Raw genomic sequence first — 12,686 nt, 5'->3', positions numbered from 1 at the left:
TTAAAGCTGATCATTTTGTCTCTGTATTGTGGCATCATTCTTGGTGAGGGTAGGATACTGCTCAGGGTCAGGGTCATACCGGCCTGGGCTACATAATCTGAGAGCTCCTCTATGTCTCTTGTTTCGGTTACTAGTTTTGGTGCCTTTTGTTGGTTTGGTTTCCATAGATTCTTGTACTGAATGTTGTGCTGAAACTAAAAAAAATGAATAAACTTGCTCATTTGAATGACATCAACAATAATAGTGTCATCTAGAAGCAAACCTTAGCATCGAGTTGTAGAAGTAGTACCACCCAAATTTCTACTAGAGTCAATCACACACCGTTTCACTTTTTACAACCACAGTCCTTTCCATATCCACTAATGGTTACCTTCTCCTCTCTACCTACTTCCCTTGGCTCCTCTCTTCTCCCCTACTGGATTTTCCTATTTTACTCTTCAGTATTCTATTCACTGTTCCTTGTAGGATTCAGAGAACTTTCAAGCCAATTTAATGTCACAAACAACAATGCGTTGGTATTATGCACCTTCTGGCTGTACCCCCTTATTCAAGTTGAGATAGGCCAGTTAGGGTTATGGTAAAGGGGGAAACCCATCCAGTCATCCACATTATATTTGATGGATAATAATGTATTTTACTGCTTAACCAGCATAGACAGCTTATTCCAGAGATGTGAGAGGTAATGCATAATGGATCTGTCTCTCCACTGCATTCTTTTTATGTGCTGGTGAAGATTTAGTTCCCTGTCTCTGGTGTTTGCTAAACTATTAGACTTGTGGAGAAATAGGAAATAAAGACAACAGGATCCCTAATCACGTTAGGCAAGGTGCAGGTCACCTGTCAAGAGTCTATAAGATATACTGAGCAAAGGGATTAGAGCTTCTAGCTACTGTTGGTAGCTCAGGGTGTTTAAGCTTGAAATCTTGTTAGTAATCTCTTGAGGTTCTCTAGTTGTTTGAAATTTCAAGGGAGAGGCATCCTGAAGGGTTCATTATACTATGTAACTGGTCTTATCAGTGCTAAATATAAGGGAACAATGATATCTTTAGATTTGGATGATAGCACAATTAATGGCTGAGGGTCTAAGTGAAAGGATTTTCTGAATACAGTTGTCATATGACAATCAAACAAGAGGGAGCTGTCAACCCAGGTCCCTGACTACATTTTCATTCAGTAGTGGAATATTGTCTGTACTGTACGTTAAAGGTAGGGGCATTTGCCAAATAAGGTTATGCTACACTTTTTCAGTACACCAATAATTAACTAAATTCTTCTGGAATGGTACAGATGTTAGATGGTTTCTTGACAGTAACAACCGGTGTGCTGGCATCTGCAAACTGTTAACTGGAGGTCTTAATTCTCAGTTTGGAGATTAAAAAACAAATGCCAAAAAAGAGGGGTCCCTACATAGATCTCTGGGGACTCTGCTAGTTACTTTCATATATTCTGATGAGGTATCTACCATGTGAACTGTGTGGGTTCTATCTTTTAGCCAATTTGCTATCATCCTTAACATTTAAGGATCTGTATTTAAAGCATTTAGTTTACAACAGTGCTGATGTGGGATATAATGTCAAATGCTTTGGCTAGGTCAGTATAAATTGTTTGAATAGCATAATCACTGTCAACATCCTTTATGACTCTGAAAGATATTAACTAGATTTAATATGCAGGGTATCCCTTTGATGAAGCCAAAATGTTGATGGTTTAGCTAAGAGAGATTTTTGATATAATTAGTGAGATTAGTTATGATGCACTCCATACCTTTGTAGATCAAGCTTGTAAGGCTGACGGGTCAGTAATTACCGGGATCCATGTTATGTATGTCCATCCTTGTGGAAGAGCATCAAGACTCTGGTATGCCATAATTCAGGAACAAATCCTGTGGCTAAGCTTAGGTTAAACCATTTGAGGCAAAACTTGGTGAGGGCATGTTTGCAGCTGTTTATTGAACATCCAGGTATGCTGCCAGCCCCATGAAGGAAGTATTTTAGGGCTTTGATAACATCTTCAGAACATATTCCTTGGTGTAATTGGTAATATTCAATAATAATGAATTATCACTTATGACACAGGCAATCATACATTTATATAAATGAAAACAAACCATATTGACATATTTTCAGTTGCAAGTGTCATACATCACATATAATCTTCTGTACATACAGTCATGGTCAACTGAATATTACAAAACTCATTCAATTCCTGCATTCTTTATACCTCATTCCACCTCCAGAACATTATTCTGCATGTATTTTCCCACAATTCCCATTTTTCTATGCTATTTGCCCCTACCCTTATCTAAAGATCCCACTTACAGTTCTTTTACCTCTGTTATTATATTTTTTTCTTCTAGTATGGTTGGTTTAGACTTTGATTTCCATTTTCTAGTAATTGCTTTTTTGTCAGCCATCAGAATTAAATTCAGCAAGGCCGTACTATGTCTAGGCAGTTCCGATTCCGTATCACTACTCAAAAAAATAATTTTCTTACACCAGTTTTTAAAGTCTGCCATCTCATTGCACTCTGAAAAAAAATTGTTCCCAGTTAACTCTTTTTTTCCCATCATAAGCCAGCATTTGCAATCTACCTGAGGAAAAATTCCTTGGAGTATAAAAATAGCAATGCAAACACTTCCAATTGAAAATCTTAAATCTTCTTGACTTTGTTGCATGTTTAGGAGGCTTACATATACCCTTCCATTGTTTCTTTGTGAACTGATTACTCAGTCTCTCTTCCCAATCCTTTCTAACCTCCTCTGATTGATTCCTATAGTTATCATGCAATATGTTATACGTGCTAGTAATTATCCTATTTTAACAGCAGCTTTTGTTCTAGATTCTACTAAAAACTCTAGCAGTGCTGGTCTTTCACTTAGGATCCATCTATTCCTTTCTCTTTGCTTGTAATCTGATATCAATCCTTGATAGGGAAGGCAATCTCTAGCCTGCAGTCTAAATGTACTTTTGGCCTCTTCCCGTTTTGTTACCTTTTTCTCTTATTTTTGTGAACTCTTGTGCTTATTGCAAGGAGAAAGAATCCTATTGTTTATTCTTTAAAACATCTAGGACTTAAGAATTGCGTACCTGAATATGTTCTGCAGATATTAACAGGCAGTCAGTCCCAGTAGGATTCTCCTGCCGTCCTATGCGATACTCTAAATATGGTGTCCAGGGGGGTTAATATCTGAATTATCTGTGCAAGGAAAGGAAAGTTAATGAAGAAACTTCCCCTATGGAGGACCTATGTTGAAATGTTAGCAAAAGAAGAGAAACCCAAGTGTGATGTTTGTCTTTGATGCCTGCGGAGTATTCAGAATGCATCATTCCACCTTCATTATATTTAAGCTTTATACATGTACATAGCCTTAATATACATTGTCTTACCAGTAGCATTAAAAGTCAATAATCCTTATCCATGCTGTCAAAACATAACAACTCTGATGCAAATAATTTTGATTATTTTTTCCTCTGGAATTACAACAGCCTTTATGTTGTACTCTGTGCACTCTAAAGCCTTTCCACTGAATTGTAGAAATATTTGCTCCCAAAATAGCATAGGCTTTGTTAAGTACTGTCTGTGCCTTTGTTACTGTGCAGAGCTTCAGGTACTGATTGCTTCTTTGAAATATTGTAAGAGCGCTGAGGAAGGGCTACCCTTTGGATATTGACAAGGTTTGTAAAGTGAGTCTCTAATCCTGTGCTGAGGGTGATGAATGCAGTCATTCAAGGTGAGGCCCTACATTCTTCTTGGACGCACTTTATTTATTCCCCTTTGAAGCTATTAGCGCATATTATAATATATGTGTAATCTCTGCAGCTTGTCTTGAAATTGAAAGCAGTGTTCCTTTCTAATTGAATTCATATCCTTGTGGTTTTATGGGTGGGAATGTATAGGTTCATATGTTCATAGCTAAATACAGTTAGTTGCCTTTGCAATAAGGTAAGTACCTTAACTATCATACCAACCCTCATAACTCCAACATAATCCTTATGTTGTTTTTTAACTAAGACACTTTATCTAAAGCTGTAGAGAGGGCAGTTCTTCTGTGTCAGGATTCCGCCCTTTCACTTATAAAAGTGGCATTGTTTAGCATTGGTATTATTATCTATGCCTGGTCTTGTTAAAAGGAGACAGAGTTAATGGTATTAGAGTCTTTTTGGTTATACTTAAAACTATGGTAAACAAAATTGCTTTTGGTTAGTTTTGTACTTGCAGCAGAGGAAGGTGCATATTGGGTGGCTAGGAATTTTTGTGAAGTAACCACATGCCATTCCCTGGCCATTATTAACCTGGAGTGTTGTATGCAGGTTGCTGAATCTCACGTGGGGTCTAGTTCAGCTAATATAGTTACTATTCATTCTAAGACAATCTTGATCAAGAAACATATTTTATCAAGGATTTTTGCTCATTTCAAACTTTGGCTTTGTCTGTCTTGAACATGTACATTAAAGCTTCAGATAGACTGATCACAAATGTGTTTTATGGTAGCAATCTGTGTAGTGCTTTGTCTCTCTTTGCTTGTGAGTTAAATTCCTTATAGTATCGGTCTTTTCTTTCTCTACTTGTATTTTTGTGCTTCATGTCAGACAGTTATCTTTCTCTGATTTCTTCAGGTTCATTAAGTGAAATGCATCAACAATTTTTGAAGAGTGAGTACAGACTGCTGCACTCTATTTTTTTCTACCTCCAGATACATACAAAATGTTACTGAGTTCATTAGATGCATGCCTTTTTTGGTATAGTTTTTCAGGAAGTGTTATACTCTTATACCCTTCGTTGTTAGCTGTGCAAAAAAAACAGGTTGTTTCAGCTGGATGTGTATGACCAATAACTTATATTTCATGCTGTAAGGGCTGCACATGGTGTTGTAAATACTCATACTCATCTGCATTGTGCCTTATATCACCCGTTGCTAGACATCACCTTCCTACTAGTTTTGGTTACATTATACTGTGCCATTTGTATGGGATATCTCTGTGACAGCTGCCTCTTACTCCATGTATCCATCAAGTGATTTTAAGAATCTGGTTGATGAAGGATATGGACCCCAAGTCCTCATCCGTTGGGAAAAATAAGATAACAGACGTTTTGCCACTGGATCTCTGGGGGCCCCCTTAAAGATGCTGAGATCCTAGGTACATTTAGTATGGTGGGGACTCTTCATCTGCAAGCTTAGCAGTAATTTATTTTTTAATCCTGTATGAGAATCCCCTGGTATTTTGCTGACATTTATTTTGTATAGGCGGGAGCTCAGGCTTGATCTCTTCAGTGTTCTGGCAACTTATCCTTTGTTAGCTACTATATGTCACATGGTTTTGGGCAAACTGAATGCTTTCTCGGGAGGAACGATGAGTGCTTTCCTGGAAGATCTGTCTTTTTATCAAAAGTAATCCAGACCCAGTGATTTGGCCAGTTTATAACCAAAATGTGTAAGTAAGGTTATAGGTACTGCTGTCCATTAGGGAACTTGGGTCTAGTTAGAATACACCTGACTGCACTAAACAGTTCTATAAAAGCTGGATTGATTACATTGAACAAGGTACTTAATTAACGTGTGCATGTCTGCCAGGTATTTGGACCGTTAGCCAAGTGGGAATGTGGAAGTATTGTCATTATTCAAATACTGCACTGTAAACTAGCTCTTTGCTTAAGGGTATCCCCTGAGGTATATAAGCAAATATAGTGTAGGTGGGTAGTTGGTTGGTTGGTAGGTTGCCCCTTTCTTATGACTTGCAGGAGAGCCCTTCACATCAGGTAGTATTGTCCATATTTCTTGTGCCAGAGGAGTCCGTGGGATCAAAGTGGTATGATTTGAATTTCTCATAGAAATAAATAAGATTGATGTCTGAGTAGTGTCTTAATTAATGTGTAACACATGGTTTTCATCATATTGATCACTGCTGTAGTAGCCAAAGCTATGTGAATTATATCCTGCATAGGACATAACAGCTGTCCAGCTGTTTTATCCTATGCAGGATTCAATCTATGTACCCCAGGCTGTCACAGCAAAGATCATTTGAACATCTGTGGTTATGACAAGTTTATTTACAACTGTACTGTGGTCAACATAAGAATTATAGCGGCAATTTATACTTCCCAGACGTCCCTAGAGTGGAACTGATCTCCTTTCTATGCTGAAGATATTAGTAAGACTCAGGATTATAGGGAATATGGTATGCACTATCTTTAGTTCTTTTATGCCACAAGAAACATTATGTCATCAGTCCTTCATGAAGACTTCCAGATTAAAATAAGTACGTAGTTTAGGAAAAATGTCTTTGTTTCTTCTGATGCAGCACTACTGTTTATTGTTGTCACTCTTTTACATGATAGTTTTATAGATGAATTATCATGGATGGGTATGCCTGTAGTTGACAAATTCTTTCAAGATTTTTTTTTATGTATTAATTTGTAAACCAGGTAAGTGAACTGGTCACCATGAACCATTTACAATGACAGTTCTCACTCCTGAAGTAAGAGTAAATGCACTATATATGGAGACTAAAGTGCTAATCAAGTGGAGTATTTTAGGAGGTGGGAGGAAAATGGAGCAGACAGAAAAAAAACACAGATACATGGGGAGAGTATGCAAATCCAGTACAGTGACTGGAGATAAGGATTGAACCCCAGACCCAGGAGTTGTGAGGTAGAAATCTTAACCATTGATCTAACATTGCTTCTACCCTTAGGATGTGTTTAGGTTAGAGGCAACCAGCAGCTCAAGCCGTGTTGTCATTGTCTCTTTAATAAGACTGTTCTCTGATGAGCTCAAAACATTTGGATCTGCTTGGGCCCGGGAGTGTCTGTTGTGCCCACTAACAAGTCTAAGAAAGCATGAAAGAGGAAGTGCCACTACAGAGTTCTTGAGAAGCCAAACAAATTAGTGGAGAATCAGTGTACAGAATAAATCTAGCAGAGTATATATAGTTACAGTGACTGATGCATAACTCTCAATTGTCTAGATTTTTGCAATATGGATAGATTTTTGCCACATAAAAATACTGAAAAAAAATGCACCAGAACTGCAAAAAGACTCTTCCTTTTATTAAAAATGCCACAACCATTGAGCGTTTTTGTCTCGATGACTTTTGCCACATATTTTTGATCTATTCCTCATAAAATTTGTGGTTTTCTGAAGTCATTAGATACTGGCATACATTTGAATTTCAGACTTCATATCCTTCAGAAAAATGCATGCAAACACAACTCCTGTTATTCTATCAACTTTCTAAGTTTATAAGAGCAGTGCATAAAATATGTCCCTATTTTTGGGCCTTTGTCCCACCATTATTTTAGGCTTTGTCCAAATTTATTTTGGTAAGAGGTTGAAAGGTATGTATGCTTGATGAGGCTCAGAGTAAACTTTTCTGGCCCCAGTGCCTCTTTCTACGACTTTTCCATAGTTACTGCCCCTTTAGAGGCACACAGTGGGATTACAGAATAACATCAAACCCTGTTCTTATTCACAGATACAACTGAATCATAGGTGGACGTTGGTTTGCAGGTATCAGCAGAGTATGAAAATTTGGTGCTGACCACTAAGAATGATCTTTCCTTGAAATCCCCGTCCTTGATGTCCAACAATCTGCAACATCATTGAAAGCTACTGCAGTAATTGCATATCACTAGAAACAACTGCTGTCCAGTCCTTAACCTAGAAGGACAGACGTCCAGCCTATGAACTTGTGCCTCACAAATGCATGCCTTAGCTCAAACTTACCTTTTTTAACCTGTTTATTGAATTATCACTTAAGACACAGACAAACATACAAACCATGTTAACATGTTCAGTTATAAACATGAGACATCATACATCAATACAGCGTTACATAAGTTGCTCAGTTCTTGCTTTCCCTTAAATCGTATTCCTCCCCCAAAACATTATTGTGCATGTATTGTTGCCACAATTTCTATTTTTTATGTAATTCGCTGCTACCCTTTTCTAAAGGTCTAACATCCAGTTCTTTTTTCTCTGTTGCTATACTTACTACTTCAAATACAGTTAGTTTAAACTTTGATTTCCATTTTCTAGGACTAGCATTTTTTGCAGCCAGCAAAATTAAACTTGACATGGTCTTACTACATCTAGGAAATTCTGATCCTGTATTCCAGCTCAAAAAATAATTTCCTTAGTTGCACCCATTTGCTCACCCAATATTTCTGACAGAGTACTCTGTAGGAAATTTATAAAATCTGCCAGCTCATTGCACTCCCAAAACATAAGTCCGCAGTTACCTCTTTTTTCCACGTCACACCTCCAGTACATGCCATCTACCTGAGAAAAAAACTTATTTGAAGTCTGCTTGGGGTATACAAATAACCAAAGCTTACTTTAACTGTAAGCACTTTGCCAAATATTGAAGAATAGCTGGGCAGAGGTGGGACTCATCATCCTCCAGTTAAGGTACTGCCCCATTAGCCTACAGCAAAAAGGATCTCTGCTAGAGTAGACATCTTAGTAGTAGGTTGCAAAGGAAGACAGACTGGCCTCTTTCAACCTGCTTTAGTCTCACTATATTATGAAATGTATGAGGATGATTTATATATATATATATATATATATATATATATATATATATATATATATATATATATATATATCATAGAGCTGCTTTCTGTTTTGCCTGTTCCATTTTGTATTTTGTTTTGAGAAATCTGCTTGGCCTGGTGTTTTTGTTCTTTGTGGCAGATTGACACCCAAATTACCCAGGCTACACATTTCACATGTTTTTTTTTTCATTAGTTAATTTGTTCCTTGAGTGTTACTTAAGTACACGGAAGATATCTGTGGCTTTGTCTTCTCTGACTAAACTCAAGGCCTGCAAAATTACAAGCATTATTGGTAACTCTCTACTGGTAAGAAAAGCAATCTCTTTTTTCTGTGAGTTGCTTAAACAGATAACACATTTACAAAAAGCATAGTTTTTTTAAACATTCCTTAAAAGATGTCACCGTACAGTATAATGTAATGGAGAGCCACATATTTTGTGTTACTGTTTTGCTAAGTCTCAAACTGGGTAAAGAATCCTGCAGTAATTCTACCTGTTTCCTGTGTTCTAGTAACTAACTGGATTGGCCTGAGAAAATTGGAAGAACTTGATGTATCGGAAAACAAATTTTCGGAGCTGCCTACACAAGTGCTCCATTGTTTAAAATCACTTACTTGCTTGAATATCTCTTCAAACAACATCAAGGTATTTCCAGAACCCTGGGCCTGTCCCATGGTAAGTGTAAATAGATACTGCCAAGATAAAAAATTCCAAAATAAAGAAACTGCAAATCAGCACAACTTGATTACTTCCGAGCAGTAGCGTAAATAGGGTGGGGTGAGAGAGGCCGGGGCATAAAGTATTAGGGGCTGTGATCAGCTGATCCCAATCCTTAACATAATACTGGCTTTTAAAAGCCAGTATTGCATTTGTGGTCAGATCAGAGTGCTGTAGCCGTCTGTTTGTGTGGTCTAAACTGTAGCAAACAGTTTGCTACAGTTTAAAAGTAAAAAAAAAACACACTTTTAGCTTAAAAAAAAAAAGTTCAGTGCTGTAGCACTCTGTACAGGTTAGGTAGTACGCAGTTTGCTACACAAGAAGAAATTCTTATTTTTTTAATAAAATTGAGGAGGGCTGCAGGGCAGAGCATAGAAACTATACCCAAAGGCTTAGGCAAGAGGGAGTTGAGGAGTGTTGTGCATCTGGCCATCTGACTAGTCTGCCAGTAGGAGGAGGATCCGTTTTTTTTTTTCTATTCTAGTTTTACATCGGCTTAGTACAGTAAAGTGCCTTTGTTTTCCTCTTACTGTTCACTTGAAAAACTGAGGGGGGGGGCAGTGGTTCATGGTACTGGCACTGGTGCTGCTGGTTGAGTCAGCTATGCTTCTGTCACCAAGATAATAGGACTGCTGCATATTATGCATGTTAGCTGTAAACTGTGCACTAGTAGACATGATCCCACACTAATATATAGGTTCATAAACATGTACTTGGCTAATGGCCCTGGAGCCTTTACAAGCCTAGCTCATAGGATTACCCTGGCATTGTGCCACCCAACCTTAGTTCCCAGTACCTCTGTCGAGGAGAGCAACTGGAGTGATCCCCAGGGTGAATTTTCTATTTCCCATCCACACATCAAGATTTCTGTTGAAGAGGGCCAGTGAAGTGCTCTGCTTGACATGTATGGGAAGTCTGTTCCATAGCATGAGCAGTCTCTGGGTTATGAACCTGTCCCTCCAGCATGTTCTATTGATTGTGGTAATGAGTAGGGATTGGGATTTCTTTAGCTGTAGCATTTCTAACAGAGCTGGGTCAGACATTGCTTTGTAAGTAAAGCAGAGATCACCTCTAAGTAGGTGATATGAGACAGAGAATAGTTGGAGTTTTTTGAGTCTGTCCATATAGGACAAGTGTTTAAGGCCTTGGATCCTCTTTGTGAGGTACTTTTGTGGTCTCTCCAGTTGTTGCAGGTGTCTAGTGATGTACATGCCAAATGAGGCATTGTACTTGATGATCAGACCATAACACATTTTCCCACATGCTTTTGGGAGACTTGAAGTATTGTTTTGCAAAGTTTAGCTGGGCTTGGATGTTTTTCTGTGTAAGACAAGACTTCCGTCTTGCAACCTTACCCCATATTCAGACATGTGGAGAATATGGGAGATTGTTGTCACATGTAGTACATAACCAGTACTTGCCAAAAATTCCTGCAGCTCCTTCAGTGTTGCTGTAGGTCTCTTGGCAGCCTCCATGACCAGTTTTTGTCTTGTCTTTTTTCATCAGTTTTGGAGGGACAATCCAGTTCTTTGTAACTTCACTGCTGTCCTATATTTTCCCTACTTTTTGATGACTGTCTTCACTGTGTTCCATGGTATATCCAATGCTGTGGAATTTTTTTTGTACTCGTCTCCTAACTGATACCTTTCAACAATAAGAGCCCTTTGATGCTTTGTAAACTCTTTGTGAACCATGACTTTTGTTGTAGCAGGCAACTGAGTAAATATCAGGAAAATCCTACTAGGACAGCTGAACTTCATTTTGGGGTTAATCAGAGTCTTTTTAATTGATGGCAGGTGTGTACCCAAGAAGACTGAATGCTGTAATTAAAGCAAAAGGTGCTTCTGCAAAGTATTAGTTTAAGGTTGTGCACACTTATGCAACCAGCTTATTGTACATTTTTTATATTTTTTCCTGTAACAGATTATTTTTCAATTGAATTGTACAGGTTATAGGTCACGTTAAAGGTGGGAAAAGTTTTGAAATGATTTATTGTGGTCTCATTTTTTATATCACAAAAAAACTGGCATTTTAACAGGGGTGCTTACACTTTTTACATCTACTTTATGTAGATATAGATATATACATATTCTTTGTAAGTGGAGTTATATGTATATCTATATAACCAAGACATTTACGTGGTGTATTTGCTAAATCTGTGTGAAAGTGAGAACATGTTAAAGATTCTTAAACCTTTGTAGTAGATCACTGTTACTGATTTACTGATGCTAAGAAACATAATTCCATTTTCGTAACTGATATGTCAGGAAATTGTGCTTATCACTCTTAAGAGATTCCATGAATTTTTAGAGCATCCATACATATGAAAAATTAAAACATTCTAAGCATAGAAAACTGAATAAAGCGGACAGTTTTTTGAGTGCTAAATACAAAATGCTAATCATGTTGTGATAAATGAGCTCATCATGATCATTAACCCCCCCCCCCCATTCTACATGGGGTTGGGGTTCTGTACTATCCTATTAACCCCACACACAAAAACCAGGTAAAAAAATGCCAGTAAATGACTGGAGCAAAAAAAGTCAGAAGTCAAAGCTGTATTTACGCGTTTCGTTCACTTTTAATTCACAATGAACTTCTTCAGAATGACCATTACAGACTCAATTACCATATAAATTTACTGGCATTTTTTTATCCTATTAACCCCCCTATTCTACATGGGGTTGGGGTTCTGTACTATCCTATTAACCCCCCCTATTCTACATGGGGTTGGGGTTCTGTACTATCCTATTAACCCCCCCTATTCTACATGGGGTTGGGGTTCTCTACTATCCTATTAACCCCCCCTATTCTACATGGGGTTGGGGTTCTCTACTATCCTATTAACCCCCCCTATTCTACATGGGTTTGGGGTTCTGTCCTATCCTGATCTGAATCCAGACTTCTCATTTCTGATCTTAGTTTTTGCTTCTCAGCGTATTTATTAATCAGCTACCCTTTCTAGCATTTTTATGTAATGTGACAAAGTTTGATACCTCTCTGCTGCCTGATGGTATGACTGTCATCTTATTTCTTGCACACTGGCCTTAAAATGTTTATTCTGGGGTCATCTGAGATATGTGTGTCTCTTTATATCATGCTGCATACTCTCCACAGCCATTTCTCCCCAATGTATCTAGCATCTTTTTTTAAACAAGAAACATCTTTATTAAGTTATCACATGTGATATAGGCAGTCTTACATTTATATAAATGCAAACAAACCATCCTAATACAATTCCAGTTGTAAGCATTATACATTACAAGCCTTGTTGACACAATTGTTGCTGCAACCATTATATATCACTTATCTATTCTGTTATTGTCAGTCAGACATTACATAGCTCATTCATATCCTGCATTCATTTAAAACTCATTCCTCCTGTGCATGTATTGTTCTCACAATTCTCATTTTTTT

The 12,686-nt window shown here is 37.7% G+C and overlaps 1 protein-coding gene across 1 annotated transcript in view; it reads left to right on the top strand.

Moving 5' to 3' along the window:
• The window catches only part of LRRK1 (leucine rich repeat kinase 1), a 2,417,153-nt gene that overhangs the window by 1,286,352 nt on the left and 1,118,115 nt on the right, over positions 1–12,686 (top strand). Inside the window, 1 exon segment of the mRNA XM_044078686.1 lies at positions 9,064–9,227. Coding sequence (XP_043934621.1) covers positions 9,064–9,227 — 164 coding nt within the window.

This window comes from Protopterus annectens, chromosome 7.part1, assembly GCF_019279795.1.
Source record: "Protopterus annectens isolate FY-2018-M chromosome 7.part1, PAN1.0, whole genome shotgun sequence".
Lineage (NCBI taxonomy): Eukaryota > Metazoa > Chordata > Ceratodontiformes > Protopteridae > Protopterus > Protopterus annectens.
This window is presented reverse-complemented; position numbering and strand designations above follow the sequence as displayed.